Genomic DNA, 16,402 nt, shown 5'->3' with positions numbered 1-16,402 from the left:
TGGTATCAGGAGAAAGCAAAGAACCTCTCCCCACCCCCATGGTAAAAATATAGGAGGACATAGACAAGGGCAAAATGCACAGGTATGGATGGGTTTGCATCATCAGAAGGAGCATCTACAGCAGTGATATCAGAGATCCATTTGAGTTTTGGGGTACATATGCTGACAAGTCATGTCATCAGCATTCAAGAGGGTGGCTTCTATACAGCATAACAGTGCAAGTTATTCCTGCTATCATCTAAGCAGGTTTCTTTGGGTAGAATTGTTTTAACTTAGTCCTAATGTCAGACACCTGCAGGGTCTCAATGGAGGTAAAAATAATCTTAGTAATGGCATTTGTCTATACAAACATCCATATGTACAGTTGTCTAAGGTGATAATATTTTTTAATACTTTGGAGTATTACACTTCATTAGGTTCAGAGTTTGGTATAACATGTCCACCCTAGATCCTAAGCAAAGTTAGCATAGTGGTCTCATCTGTAACCTGATCTTGTGGCATGAGCCGCAATAAAATGAGATTTACTTTAATTTTTTGCGAGACTTTTTATTTCACTGTTTACTTTATCATAATCTTATCACTTTTATTTTTTTTTTAGGGAAACTTATGAAAAAGCTGAAAAAGTGGTGAAGATCAAAAACTCCTTTTGGGGAGGCAACAAAAACATTTTGATTTTTCAGATTTTCATGTGGACAAGTGGAAACAGCAACTTAATGAAGTGGGACTGTCACTGGATCCTGGACCATTATGCTCTTTGGGCTCCTGAAGTTTCAGGTCCAAAGAAAAGTAAATTCCCTCAGAATTTACTCCAGGGTAGTCTTTCTCCTACCTTGGCTTATTTTATGTACAGGCACACCATGCCTAAAGTTTATTTTTTCAGTGAAAACATAGGTTGAAATGACATCTTGACAGAACAGTAGAACAGTGTTACTGTTTTTATGGGTATTTATAACAAATACAGAAGATATTGGTTATATTAAGAATGTTATTCAAAAATCACATTTATCAAGCAGAGTCCCCTTTTTTAACAATAAGTTATCAGTTACTATTATTAAATTTCAGTTCAATATGTGGAATTCAGAAATGACAACCAAAAGGAAAGATTCTCTATTCCCCTCTCCTCTTTTCATTCTAAATAAATGAATAAATAATAGATCAACTATTTTTGAAGGAAAACAAAACCAGAAATTTGCCTTCTTAACAATGTGTATGGGAAAATTTATGGTGGTTTCAATTCAGTCGATATTTACTTAGTACCTTTGTACAAACAACATAAACCAGACAAAAATGAAAGAATGCATTGCTGCACTCAAGGAGTTTATATTCTACCCTCACATGATATAGCATGCACACAAAAAAGAACAGAGTATTAGGTGAGTGAAAGAGAGAGTGAGCTCTGACCGATGCCTGAAATTTCAGCTGGAAGGATTTCTTTCCAGGGCTGCTGTTTTCACATTTTACTTGTGGACTATAAGTTCAAACAGTTTGTTTCATTTACATTTTTTTCCCCTTTATTTGATGGAAAGGCAAGATATGACTGTCTCTGTACTTTCTTGGTTTTTAAAAACAAACCACAGTTCTTATGGGTGATGGTAGATATGTTGTTGTGATGTTCTTGTGATTAAGTTGTTTTATAATCAATTTATCAAGTGCCTATTATACACTAGGTGCTTATAACGACCAGTGGGAAAAAAGTAACATTTAAGCTATCTTGACTTGACTTTTTGAGTATATGCCTCGTGAACTATATGTGTATGTCATCCAAGGACCAATCTAGCTATGGTCAGAAGGGTCCATATTTAAGATATAGTCCCCACTTGAATTATTTCAGCCACTGTAACTTATAAAAACCTTTTATTAAGGGTTGCCATCAACATCATTTGAGGGAGTATTTATATAAGATGATAAAATAATTGATTCTCGATGTAAGTTCAGGGAGGCCAGACCATTATCCTATGGAAAGGGTATAGTGCTCCTTAAGGGTACCCCTATCACATTGGAAGTACTAAATATGAATGACTGCTTATTGTATTAAGGGCTTCTATGCATATTTCCAGATACTGGACTCCATTTCATACTCTTGTGATATGACACCCAGGAATGGTAAGGAAGCAGCTTATACACAAATGAAAAGTTTATATTCATTTTGTTAGTATGATAAGTGTTCTGCATTCATAGAGTCTGTATCTCTTTAGCTTATTGTGCCAAATATTGTGTTCTTATCCCCGACCCCCTCACCCATAAAAAAAGGTGGATCTGTGTGTGTGTGTGTGTGTGTGTGTGTGTGTGTGTGTGTGTGTGTGTGTGTGTGTGTGTGTGTGTGTGTGTGTAATATTTAAAGCATCAAGACAGCTGCTGGATTAGTGACCATATGACTCATTGCCTTAACTATAGGGAGAATAAATTTAGAAGATATAGCTATTTGATATATCTGATCAAAGAAATTGTTCCCCTGTCCTCGTTGGATTAACAAGCAAGAATTATTCATTCTTTTGCATATAGGAATGTAAGTGGATTGGTTTGATCTGGATGAATTTGATCAGTTTTCATGTGGCATAGTTACTTTTCTTGTAAATTTATGGTTACAGTAAGGTTCCTGCCAACAGCACAGGAAAAGTAATTCATAATGGTGTGTTCCAAAATGAAGTTTACCCTTGGTAGAGGCTCTTCTAATGAACAAGTAAATAGTATTATGTAAAGTTACAGTGTGTGTTAATGTGGGGAAATATACCATTGTTTTTTCAAGTTTCAAGGATCCTATGAGATCCTTAAGGAAAATAAATGGCCTTAACAGTAGGCCCTGATCTTAAATTTCCTATGGGCTATTTAAAATAAAGTAAGCCAGCAAAAAGGGTGACATAGAGCTATCCTCAGACTGGTTTTCTAAGTCTGGATGGTTGCAAAGGAATATTGGCAAGGTTTTAAAGTTTAACCATATTCAGAGAAATATGATTTTTTTTGAGGTCTTAGGGCTGAGTATGAGGTGAAAGCATGAAAGGACTTTAGCGCACTTTTAGCTAATAGTTGCAAGGGCTGTATTTCCGTTGCTTAAACATACATTTACTACTTGGCTATTTTTATTTGCCAACTCTGCTCCTTAAAGTCAGTACAAGCCAGATGTTAGTGTCAGAGTATATGCTTTCCTTATGTAATTGGTTTGGTTTGTTACATTTAGGATCATCATAAATGTAACAAAAATCAGTAACCATCTTACAGTTTAATATCTAAGGCTTCCCACAGAAAATTAAAATGGAGGATTCTGGTTTTGGTGCCAAGATGTTTTCCCCCAAAATTGTGTCAAACTACCCCCAGTGTTAATATTTCCATGTAAAGTTATGAGATGTGTCCAGAAACAGTAAAATACTTTGCTGCATGTAGGCATACCTGTGGTAATATTACAACAAATGGATACATGAGTGAAAATCTTTAAATGCTTTATTTGAAAATACAAACATGATTTTTAAACATTTTTAAACTGATCTACACAGCAAACAAAAATAACTTTACATCTTTTTGTACATTTTACATGAAAACGTTCAAATAAACTTGCTGAAGACGTTCTATACCCAAATTCTTTGCGTACTGTTATGTACATTTCAAGGCACTACAACCTTATGATTTATGAAACTGAGACAAAAATCTCTCATCCATTACACACTCTTTTGCCATAGAGATAGGCAGGTGAGGTGGCAGAATTTCAAGCTGCTGTGACACTTTTGTTTATATATTTATGGAATGTGTCAATAACTAACCTTTCAAAGAGGAAGAAATAGAAGCCTTAAATGCCCACAACATATTAGTGCACATCACAGATCAGCACAGATCAAATAACATTAATATGTTTTTTAAAAGCCAAGGAAAAAAAAATCCCTTCTCTAGAGTAAAAATATCCAGCCAGAATCAAGTATAAATACTAACCAACTTCAAATGTTAAGGAGTACTTTTATGATATACATCAGTAAGGTAAACCTGATTTATGGAACTGCATAAACAGGAGGGGAAAACTAGTTTTTAAAAACTTAAATTTTTCCTATGTGTGCCAGGATATGCTTAGTTTTCAAATTAAAGTATGTCAATGACAGCTTTTAAAAATAAAACTACCACCATACTTTTTCTTTTTGCCAGGTGTATAAGGTTACTACTAAGATGTTATTTATTTTTCCCTCTTTTAGGAGCAAAAGCATTAGAGATCCTGAATAAGGGGCCTCTTACTCCTGGTCATGGGTAGTTTTTCACAGCTTTAGAGCTCCAGGGTGTCAGTGTGTTATGTATTAACTGGAAAGAATGGCGCATACTCATCTTGTAAGATAGCAGAGGCTTTAGAGAACACAAAATTATTCCAATTAAGGAAATATGCACCATCTATAAATAAATATCTATTTTACGAGCTTGAATATTGGATAAATACAAAATTATCATTCCATACAAATGCACTTCATTTTCTTTAAAAGATTTAAATAATATTTTGTACCACAAAAAACTACTACTGTCTGGAAACAAAGCCACTGATCCTTTCTGTTGTAGCAGACCTGCTGCAGACAGTCTTTCTTTGTTGGGTCATAATCATAATATCTCCACATCATCTTCATACTCATCCAAATCTACATCACCCAGAGGCGAAGGCATTTCAAAGAAAGGTCTTTTATCCAACTGAAATTTTAATGCATTGGCCTTCTGATCTATAGGACTCAGTACTGCTTCGTAACTGAAAGGAGAAAAGGCTATGGTGAAGATAGACATTCAAAACAAAACACCTACCTCATTCCAGATAGCAGTTTTATACATTTAAAGCTAGATTCGTTTTTCGTGTTTAAAAAAAGAACAACCCTTTAAAAGAGGTGGCTAAGTGGTGCAGTGAATAGTGTTGGACTTAGTGTCAAGAAGACCCAAGTTCAAATCTGGCCTCATACTTAACTAGCTGTGACCCTGGGCAAATCACTTAGCCTTTCTGTGCCTTGGTTTCCTCACCTATAAAATGGGGATAACAGCACCTACCTCACAAGGTTGTGAGAATTAAGATATTTACAAGGTGTTTTGTAAACTATAAGATACTATTTGCATAGCTTTTGAGTTGAATGCTTCTGCTAAAATACCAATTTAGATTAAAAAAAAACTTTAAGCAACTATAATTCTACTTTACAATGTCCATTTGCAATATGAAAGTTTAAACCTGCATTGTAAATTGAATAACTGAAATTTTAACAACTTTAAATTTGGTAGGTGGTAAATGGATCATATAAGTAGTTGAAGAAAAATTAACCCACAAACATTAAGTGCCTACTAGTGCCAAGCACAACGCTAGGCATTGGGGATACAAAGACAATGAATAAAACAATCCCTACCTCTCAAGGAGCTTACATTCTAATGGGGGAGTCAAGCATGTGTACAGGGTGTCCCTAAATTCTTACTGTGATTTTAAACTATTAAAATTCATGCTATTAAAACTTAAAACCACATTGAGACTTGTAGTATACCCTATAATATAGGGTGTTAAATACAAGTAGTAAATGCAAGGTAGTTTGTAGAGGAGGGCTTTTTAAAAGGATGGGGGGAGATTAGGAAAGGCTTTCTATAATAGAAGGTATTGGTTGAATAGCATCTTGAATAAAGAAATTCTATGAGATAGAAGTGAAGAGGGAGAGCCTTCCAGACTTGGGTACTAACCAGTGTAAAGGCATGGAAATAGTAGGTAGGCTTTGCTGTGTATAGAGAGAAGTAATCCAATCACAGAGTTGAAGAGTGAAGTCACATACAGCAAGACTGGATTGAAAGGTTGAGGCCAGGCTGTGAATGGCTTTCAATTTGCTTTTTAAAAATTAGTTTTTAAGCTAAACAAAGGAATTTGTATTCTATCTTGGAGGCAACAGAGAGCCATTAGACTGACTACAGGAGTTACATGGTCAAATCTGTGCTTAAGGAAAGTCATGGCAATAGTGTGGAAAATATGGTAATAATCTAGGTGATGATGGCCTGTTGTATGAGTGATACTGTGGAGGTAAAAATAGCAAGATAAAGCAACTGATTAGATATGTAAGCAGTGGAAGAATAAGGAATTGAGGATAATGCTGAGCTTCCAAACCTGGGAGACAGGAAGAATCACGGTGCTTTTGATGAAACGGGCAAGTTTTTGTTGTTCTGAACTTTACAAACGCCAAGAAATTGAACATTTCCATATATAAAGAAAAACAAGATTGCATATGAACCCATGACTTATGTACAGCAGCTTGTCTTTTTTTTTAAAGTATAATAAATTCCACAATTTCAAAGCTGTTATATTTATCTGTGTCTCCCTCTGAATTTTTTTTTTTTCTGTGTAAGAAATAAGATGTTTGGAAGCGGGATGGGTTTGGGGATAATGATAATGAGCTCAAGAAATGCTAAGTTTGACAGTCTCTGGGATGTTCCATCTGAAATGTCTGACAGGTAACTGGTGATGAAGGACTGGGAGACTGGAGTTGTATATATAGATCTGTGAGTCATATGTATAGAGATAAACCCACTGAAGGTAATAAGATCACAGCATAGAGAAGAGTGGTCCCAGAGAGAGCCCTGGGGAGCATCTCTACTAAGGGGATATGATGTGGGTGATGAAATCAGAAAAGGATAACAAGGAATATTTGGAAAGATAAGAACCAGGAGAATGGTGTGAAAACCCTGGGGCAGTTCACACCACAGAAATGTTAACTGGAAATTACTTGTATCAGAAGCAGTAGATAGCTCAAGAGGCAGCATGGTACAAAAGGGCACTGGATTTTGAAATGGAGGACCTGAATTCAAATCCTGTTTATATTACCACCTGTGTGACTTTAGGCAAGTCCTTTCACCTCCCACTTGCTCATTTAGGAGAGGGGTAGGACCTGATCCTGACTGAGGAAAGTAAAACTGACCCTTGAAGCCAGAGATGACTAAGGTTTTGCGTCTAGGAGATTAGGAAGATGGTGGTGCTATCAATAGAAATGGGAAACTTGAGAGAAGGAATAGATTTCAGTACAGAACATTTTGCATTTGAAGAATAGGGGAGAATTCCATGTGGTGATTGGTAAGTCATGAATGTGTGTCATGTGGTAGAAGAACTAGAACTGTCCTGGTTGGGCCCTGCAAGGCAGAATTAAGAATAATGAAAGAAGTTTCAGAGAGGCAAATTTGGGCTTATTAGAAGGTAAAACTTCCTAACAGAGCTATCCAAAGTGGAATGGACCTTCCTTAGGAAATAGTGGGTTCTCTCCAACTTATTATTGCCTGTGTAACCATGGGCAAGTCACAACCTGTGGGTCTTTTTCCTCCTCTGTAAAATGAGGGGATTAGACTAGATGACTTCAAAGTAGTTTTTCAACTCTAAGTAAATCTATGATCCCATGTTTCCCTCACCAGATATCTTTAAGTTGTATGACTACATGTCATTAATGAAAAGGGGGATTCTCCATATGTTGAGGTAATTAGCTTTTTTTGTTTTGTTTTGTTTTGGTTTTTTTTTAGTGAGGCAATTGGGGTTAAGTGACTTGCCCAGGGTCACACAGCTAGTAAGTGTTAAGTGTCTGAGGCCGGATTTGAACTCAGGTACTCCTGACTCCAGGGCCGGTGCTCTATCCACTGTGCCACCTAGCTGCCCTGGTAATTAGCTTTTCAACTTCCTATCAACCCTGGTTCTGAGGTAGGAAGGAACAGAAAAAGAAAAGTATAGTTAGTCTGGAAGAAAAGCAGACCAGAGCATGGAAAATGAGGGATCTGGGAATCCAAGAAAGAGGGAGGTGGTCCAACGTGTGAAATGCTGTTGAAGACAGACTACACAAAGTAGGAAAAAGCATTGGTTGGTAACCTTGGAAATAGAAGGACTAAAAAAGTTTGATGAGGGAGTGGAAGTAACTTTTTTTTTCCTAAATGTTTAGGAGAGAGAAAAGGTAGGAAGATTTCAGTGTTTAGGAAAAGTGTTTTGTTTTGGGGGGGATTGGGGTTGTTGGTTTTAAAAAATATATCAGGAGACCTGCGCATATTTATTGGCAAGAGGGGGAAGGATCTAGAGAATAACAGCAAAGAAGCAAGAACAGGAGTAATTAAGAGAGAATGGGATTAGGACAGAAGTGAAAGGGTTTAGTTAAAGAGGGTGAAAGCTCATGATCTGTAGACTAATGGGAAAAGAAAGTGAAACGGGTTCTGAGATATAAGGAGGGAATAGAGCTCATCTTCCCCTATTTGACAGAACAAGTATTTAGAAAAAAATCATTTTGGGAAACTACATTTTTACTAAGAGGGATGATTTCCATAAGCTTTCGTGCTGAATTGTTCTAAGGTGGTGCACAGGGTCTAGCTATTCTCTAGCATTTGGATATATATTAAGTGAATAGTTTGTTAAATCTGTCCATATAGTAACTTTGAAAACATTAAGAACTCTGGCAAACCCCAACTATGCTTATTTTTCCCGTTTTTTCTATAATTGTTTGGAGAGTGATTAAAAATTATTTCTACAGCAAAGAAATTTTTCTTGCTCCAAATAATCTAGACTAAATGCTAGGACCCATCAGTCCAAGAAAAGAAAATATTTTCTTCATGTATCTATCCCTCCTGTTACATATTTGTTGTCTTTATAAGCATGAAGGTAAATGTTAGGTATTTGCATTTACTCCTGCATTAAGATTTGTCATGTTTAAAAATGGTTCAGTTGTCAGATAAACCTAGGAGACATGATGTAGATGCCCTCAGTCATCCTAGTTCCAAAGGTTCTACTCTTAGGCCAAATAGAGATTTAGGTCTACCAAAAGCCCAGCTGACGCAACTTACTATACAAAGAGACTGTTGAGTTTCTACAGTTTGGGATTCCTACATCAGACTTATTTGGATTTTACTTCTTTTTTTTCTCTTATTCCATTCTCTCTTTTTTAAATCTGTGAACCTACATGCCATCTTTATTCTAGTAGGCATCAAGGGGGTGCAGTGAATAGAACACTGGACCTGAAGTCAGGAAGGTATGAGTTCAAATCTTGCCTCAGACACTTTTTAGCTGTGTTACCCTGGGTAAATCTGTTTTTCTCAGTTTCTTTATCTGTAAAATGGAAGTAGTAATAGTACTTACCTCCCAGAGTTGTTTTAAGGATCAAATGATATGTTTTAAAAGTGCTATATAAAAGCTAGCAATTTTTTATTAATCTATTCTTTAATTTTCAACTTCAAACTTTCTCCTTTGCTGTTCCAAATATATTTCAAATACCTCAACTATATTTCTCCTTAATGACCCTTCAGGCATGATTCATATATTTCTTCTGAGATGGGAAGGGAATAGGCATTACTAAGCACTTATGTGCCAAGCACTGTGCTAAGCAAGCTCTTTACACTATCTCATTTGATCCTCCAAAAACCTTGGGAGGTAGGTGCAATTATTCCCATTTTAAACATGAGAAAACAGAGGCTGAGGTTAAGTGACTTGCCCAAAGTCACTCAGCCACAGTAAGTGTCAGAGGCTGCATTTGACCGAAGCCCAGCATTCTATCTACTGTATATTCTAGATGCCCCTATATTATCAAGTATCATTTTATGCACAAATCTTCCCTAAGAATAGTGATAACCAGGTCTATCATCCTGTCCTCCAAACAAATTCTGAATAATACTATACAGAACTATACCAAAATCCTGAACACAAATTTCTCTTGTCTTTTAGTTGTTTTGTTTTTTGTTTTTTTTTTGTGGGGCAATGGGGGTTAAGTGACTTGCCCAGGGTCACACAGCTAGTAAGTGTCAAGTGTCTGAGGTCGGATTTGAACTCAGGTACTCCTGAATCCAGGGCCGGTGCTTTATCCACTGCGCCACCTAGCCGCCCCCTCTCATCTTTTAGTGATAGCCATGTTTTAGTTTTTTTAGGAAGGTTATTTGGTTGTTGACTGAAGTTATACAGGACCTAGAATATAGTTTGTTTTACAGTTTAACCACTCCTATATTTCATTGTCAACTTAATTGTGAAACTGTTACCAGGATTAGATTTACTACAGATATAATTTGATTATTAAATAGATGGGTTATAATATGACTTTTCTATTTTAGCTGTTTTCAATAAAGGAAACCCAAATTTCTAAATGTACATGAGGGAAAGAGCACACTGATCCAAATATAGGTCCTAAAATGAGATCTCTGAAAAGCATCTATATTTATTGAAAAACTTATTAGCATATAAGACAGACATATTTAATAGGAACATTTTAAAAGATATTTCCATTTTTAAAAGTTGCTTTTTAATCTACCATTATGTGTCTTTTCTTCATTTAGTTGTCACTGTCCTTTCAAGAGTGTGTTTATAGGCTACTTGGTCTTTGTGCAAGCCAACTTTAGGGAACAAGAGGACTCTATAATGTACATCTATAATATATATGAGGTAGCACAGCAGAGAGAGAGTTTAACTTACATAATACTGGCTATGTGAATGACCTGGGCAAGTTGCTTAAGCTTTCAGTGCCCCAGGCAACTTTACATTTCAGAGTTTCTCACCTAAACTAGCAAAATCTGAGGTTCATTTTTTTTTTTAAAGCATCAACAAGGATTTATCATGCATTTGCTATGTGCCAGGCAGTAATTGTGCTAGGGACTAGAGATGAAAGACCAAAGTAAACAAAATAATATCAGTATGCCAGATGATCACCATTATAAGGACACATTTTTAAAGTCTTCATTTATAAATCAGAAGTATTTATTTTGCAAATGTCATCATGATGAAGACAAGCAAAAGCAGTTTTCAGTAGGACAGCTTAAAAGGTCATCTAGTACCAAAGAGCTCAGGGAGAATGTTCTCATGACAATCATAAAACTTTGGCCATAGGGATTTGGCTGTGTCTTATAGTCTAAAAATAAAATGTCGGTTAGCAGCAGTATTAGCCAATTGTATCCCAAAGGGATTTAGTTCAGAGTACTGTAAAGGCAGGGTTAAAAATGCCTTTTTGTAAAAAACTACATACATTGCTTAGGCAGATGAATTTCATCTAATTAAAGTACTCTTTAAAAGTATTTAAAGCTATAACTACAATTTATTCTTTTCATCTTTACTGCCATTAAAGAATTAGAAGAGTATTAATGGAAATGTGCCAAGCTCTGTAAAAATGGCAAAAGGATGATTTAAAGTAATACTACATACTCTCTTCAGGTTCAAAGAATATTTCCAACCCGTGATAGAGGAATGAAGTGAAAACAAGTCTTAACAAAAATATGTAGAAAATTTTCTCTAATATTCTCTAAGAGAAGTTTCAAAACTGAAAATACGCAATTACAGTACAAAAAAGTATGATTTTAAAAATAACGAATATAATGCCTTTTGAAGGGATATTTTATTTCTCTGTATTCACAGTGCTAAGCACTACACCTGACATATGCTAGGTGTGTAATAAATGCTTAATGATTAATTATACACAATTAAAATTGAACATGTAAGGCTGCCCACTAGCCATGGTATGGAGTACAGCCAAGGTGAAAGTCACCTACAATAGGAACCTCCACTTCCTTTCCTCTCACTCTCTTTTTAACCCCTTATACAATCTGGCTTCTGTCCTCCTCACTCCACAGAAGCTGCTGTCTCCAAAGTTACCACTGACCTTTTCTCAATCCTCATTCTCCTCAACTCCTCTGCAGCCTTCGACACTGATGATTCTCCTCTTCTCTCTAGGTTTTCAGAAGACCACTTTCTCCTGATACTCCTGATTATGTTTTGGGCCCTCTTCTCTCTTCCCTCTATATTCCTTCACACTATCTTTATGCTGATGACTCATATCTATACATACTGTCCCAGTCTCCTGCCAACCTTGGATCAATCTCCAAATGCCTTCCAGACATCTTGAACAGGATATCTGAAACAATGCAATCTTTCCCTCTAAACCCCATCACCACCTCCTCCAATCAATCACTGGTGAGGGCAACACCATCCCTGAGGTCTCTCAGGCTTGCAACCTAGATGTCCCTTCAAGTCCTCACTCTCTCTCTCTCACCCTCTATATCCAATCTGTTAAGACCCATCAATTTCACCTCGGCAACAGCTCTCAAAAATACCCCTTTCTACCCTCTGATGCTGCTCCCACTTTGGTTCAGGCCCTCTGGGGGGTCTGCCTGCCTCAAGTTTCTACCCACTCCAATCTAAGCTTCCATTAAGCCACCAAAGTGATTTTTCCTAAAGAGCAAGTTTGCTCATGTTACACCTCACAAACCCTCCCGCCACCCCCACCAAACTCTAGTGGTTCTTTATTGTCTCCAAGATCAAGGAGAAAATCCTCTGTCTGATATTAAAGCCCTTCATAACCTAGTCCCCTCTTACCTTTCCAGTCCTATTCCCCACCAAGTCCTCTTTGATCTAGTGACACTGGTCTCTTGACTGCTCATGTTCCATGAACAAACCACTCCATCTCTTAGCTCTGGGCATTCCCATACACCCCTCCCCCCATACACCCCTCCCCCCATACACCCCTCCCCCCATACCTAAATGGCTCTCCTTCCTCATCTCTATTGGTTTTCCTGGTTTCCTTTAAGTCCTAACTAAAATCCCTCCCTCTACAGAAAGCTTTTCCCAACTCCACTTAATTAGCATTAATTCCCCTCTTATTTGTACTGTATAAAGCCTTGTTTGTACATAATTGTTTGGTTGTTGCTTCTGCCATTAGATTGTGAATTCCTTAAGGGCAAAAACTGTCTTTTCCCCTTTTTTGTATTCCTAGTGCTTAGCACAGTAGCTGACACATTGTTTGACTGAAGGTGACAGAGCTGTTACTCTGATTTCCCTTATTTAAACAAACGGCAGCAGCTATATCTTTAACACCTCAAATTAGTTTGGTGCCATATTGAACCTCTTCTCCCTTCAGAAGGGGCAAACATGTACACTATTAATATATGACTCCACTGAGTGCTACCAACCATGAAATGTACTTCAAAACCAGCTTCTACCACCACTGTTGAGGGGAGAAATCCTTGTGGATAAAGGATCCATTTTACTCATCACCACTAGCAGCAACTGCTTACCAAGTGCCACCAACATACAGAGTGAGACTATCCTGTACTGCTTCTAGCCCAGCCCTTACAGCCATCATTTGAGGGAGCAACTTTTGTTAAGGGGTCAGTTGTTCCCACCATTTGACAGCAGCAAGACACGGAAAGATGGGAGTCAGCACCTGCTGGAAGTCCAAACACCATCACTTTGAGCAACATCTCCCCTCAGACCCTAACAGAGACAGCCTAGGATCCTGAACCCAAGAGCCTTTCAAATAGCAATATTTCTGTTGTTATTTGAATAGAACTCTCTTCTTACCAGAATCCATGGTCATCATTCTGGGAAACTATCACCATGGAAACACAGCCTAGCAATTATGGAATACCCAGAAAAGAAAGTTGTTATCACCAAAAGCTTTGGTGCTAACAAGTGGTTCAACATCAGAAATTGGTAATATTTTTTACCAGTGGAAATGACATCAAAGAAGAGGCATTACCAACTGCTTTGCTGCTGCACCTTGGAAGGGACCTTTTTGATTTGCAGCTGAAGTCTTCCATATGTATATTGCCTCCCCCTTTGGTATATAAGCTCCTTGAGAACAAGGCTTTACTTTCTTTTCTTTCTTTGGTAATCCCAGAATTTAGCATAGTGCTTTGTACACACTAAGTGCTTAATAAATGCTACATTCATCTATGTTGAGAAATTTCTTTTGGAAACTATAATAATTGCACATGTATTTACTTTCTCAAAAGATTACATAGAGTTTTTAAGGTTAAAGATTTTCGTCTTAGGGGCCAAAGTTCTATGGCAAATGACTTTGTAGTTCACTTTAAAAAAACCATTAGTTGTGCCCAAATAAATAAACATGTCCATGTAAAGTCTTGAAAGATAAAAAGTTTTCCATTTTCTTCATATGGATAAGATTATACAAAATGAGAAATTACATTCTTCAAGTTTTGCTCTCTTAAGATTGTCTAAAAAATAATTATACAATGAAAAGATTTATCATACTTGTACCATTATGGCTGTTCCCTTGATAAAACTGCAATATCGATAATCAACTAGCTATTTTACTTCCTTTGTCTGGAATAAAAGGCATTAATAATTACGCAGGCATTTTTCCTTTAGGGAACTGTAATCAAATGAGGTCAACTCTCGGCTCAAATATTTTTGCAACCTCTGAAGAAACAATAATATGTCCTGTAAGAAATCTTTTGGGCTACCTTAAGTGAACAAGAATTTTTTAGAAATTAAATTATATGCCTAGTAAACTAAATAAGCTAAACAGATGAGGAAGGCAGGGATGGATGTAAAGTCGTTTTAAGGGTATGGCATTATAATCTCACTGGCAATATGCAGTCAGGCCATTATTTTTTCCCCTCTTCTGCAAAATGCAGACAATGGAAGCTAGAGCTCTTCTGGTAGGAAGGATAAAAAGTCCTTAAGTCTTTACTGTGATTAGTTCAAACTATTAATGGTTGAGGTAGAAAATGGCTCAAAAGGTAAGTAGCCCAAAATTATGTGGAGACAGGCTAAAGCTGAGGATTTTTCTTAATCTCAAATTAAAATTCAATGTGAGGTGATAATGGAAAAATGAAGGAGTGAGAAATATAATGAACTGTATCTTATTTATTTCATTAAAAAGTTGTTTTAGTGGAGCTAAATGAAAACAGATTTCTTTTTTTTTTTTTGGATTAAGAATCTTCAGCAAAACACGCCCATAACTTAGTCCTTACAGGACAGTAACCTTATGGCAATATGGGTAAATTGCAAGAACAATAGTTTAGGAGAAAAAAAATCATTGAAAAGGCATGATCAAATTTATGAAGTAAGAACAAATGTTACAGCCACAAAAGATATAACAGAAGAAGGATGAATGCTTTTGGTCAAAATTTCTCTAGTTTAGAGGTTATAGTAATTACCTCAATTACTTTTTTGACGCATGGCACAATGATATGATGAGCTCTATAAGTTAATTATAATCACACTTTCGTGGCAGGATAGTCTGAAAATCACTGATATAGAGGAAGATCTAGAAAAATGGGGATGGATACCTAAAAGAAATCAATTCCTTGGTACTCTAGATTGGCAGGGGGAAGGTTTCTGATCAAAAACCCATTAAGCTCCAGCTATTTCTAATTTCATTTCACTTAAAATAATGTTTGATTAATTATGTAGCCAAATGAAACAAAAACACACATACATGCTCTTCAGAAAGAAAGATTTATATAGAACAGCCTACATATTAAACTAGTATACCATACAGAATCTGCACTAAGGTCTTGACTTCACACTATAAATTCCTTTATGATCTCACGTTATTTAATTTCAGGGGTGATTTTCTTTCACATATCCATTCCCTTTCATCTTTTCCAGCAGATTATCCCTATCATCCTCCCTCTCTAATCTCAATTTCCCTATTAGTATCTTCCCTGCTGCCTACAAACACACCTAAGTCTTCTCTATTCTTAAAAAGTCCTCAGTAGACCCCACAATCCACAACCATTGTGTACTATCTTTCCTCTTTTTTGAGGCAAACACTAAAAAGTCACTCTAAAAAAGTCCAACTTTCTCTTCTCAATCTGTTTACTCCCTACAATTTTACTTCTACCAAAATCACTGAAACTCTTCTCCAAAGTTATCAATGATTTAAAAAAAAATAAGTTTTTATTGCTATCTTCTTTTTCTTATGTCATCACAATTATCTCAAGTGTCTCTCCTTTTTCCCCTACCAGAGAGCCACCTCACATGATAAACAGTATTTTTTAAGAGAGGGAAAATTCAGCACAATTGATCAATATACGGAAAACATGTAATGTATAACACCTGTGGAGTTGGGGATGGCCTCATATTTCTTCAATAAATTCTTGCCAGATCTTAGTTGTTTTGCTTGATTTTTTGGTGCATTGTTATTTACCTTGTAATTTCTGTGTATATTGTTTTTTTGGCTCTGCTTAATTCACTGTGTATATCATTTCTCTCAGCCTGCACCATTCCATTACATGCATGTACCAGAATTTGTTTATCTACTTTGTTTCTAATTCTGAGCTATCACAAAAGTGCTCCTATATAAATATTTTAGAATATACAAGGACTTTCTTTTTAACAATAGCTTCCTTGGGGTATAAACCCCAGAATGAAGTCTCTGGGTATTGACACTTCCATCACTTTAGTTCCATAATTCCAAATTGCTCTCCAAAATGACTGTACCATTTCACAGTTCCAACAATGAATTAGTGTGTTTATCATTCCACAACTGCTCTAAATTGACAACTGCTATTTTGGGGGTCATTTTTGCACTATTCAGGGTATCAGATGAAACCTCAGGGCTGTTTTGATTTGTATTTTTCTTATTATTAGTGATTTTTATGTGGCTGTGAATACTTGCAATTCTTGGAGAAGGTTGTTCATATCCTCTGACCATGTGGGAATGGCTATTTGTCATATATTTATTGTTTA

General features: G+C 36.4%; 2 protein-coding genes across 7 annotated transcripts in view; one reads left to right on the top strand and one right to left on the bottom strand.

Moving 5' to 3' along the window:
• LOC122748645 (cohesin subunit SA-2-like) overlaps positions 1-1,160 on the top strand; it is a 139,349-nt gene extending 138,189 nt beyond the window's left edge. For all 3 annotated transcript variants that reach the window (XM_043994412.1, XM_043994410.1, XM_043994411.1), the window contains one exon: positions 599-1,160. In XM_043994412.1, coding sequence (XP_043850347.1) covers positions 599-610 — 12 coding nt within the window. In that variant the 3' untranslated portion in view covers positions 611-1,160. The remainder of the gene's footprint in view (positions 1-598) is intronic.
• Positions 1,161-3,479: 2,319 nt separating this feature from the next.
• The window catches only part of PPP2R3B (protein phosphatase 2 regulatory subunit B''beta), a 115,453-nt gene continuing 102,530 nt past the window's right edge, over positions 3,480-16,402 (bottom strand). For 3 of the 4 annotated variants that reach the window (XM_043994413.1, XM_043994415.1, XM_043994416.1), the window contains exon 13: positions 3,480-4,705. In XM_043994413.1, the coding sequence (XP_043850348.1) occupies positions 4,564-4,705 (142 nt within the window). In that variant the 3' untranslated portion in view covers positions 3,480-4,563. The remainder of the gene's footprint in view (positions 4,706-16,402) is intronic. The other variant, XM_043994414.1, reaches the window with a different exon arrangement.

The sequence above is a fragment of the Dromiciops gliroides genome, chromosome 3, assembly GCF_019393635.1.
Source record: "Dromiciops gliroides isolate mDroGli1 chromosome 3, mDroGli1.pri, whole genome shotgun sequence".
In the NCBI taxonomy this organism is placed as follows: Eukaryota; Metazoa; Chordata; class Mammalia; order Microbiotheria; family Microbiotheriidae; genus Dromiciops; species Dromiciops gliroides.
This window is presented reverse-complemented; position numbering and strand designations above follow the sequence as displayed.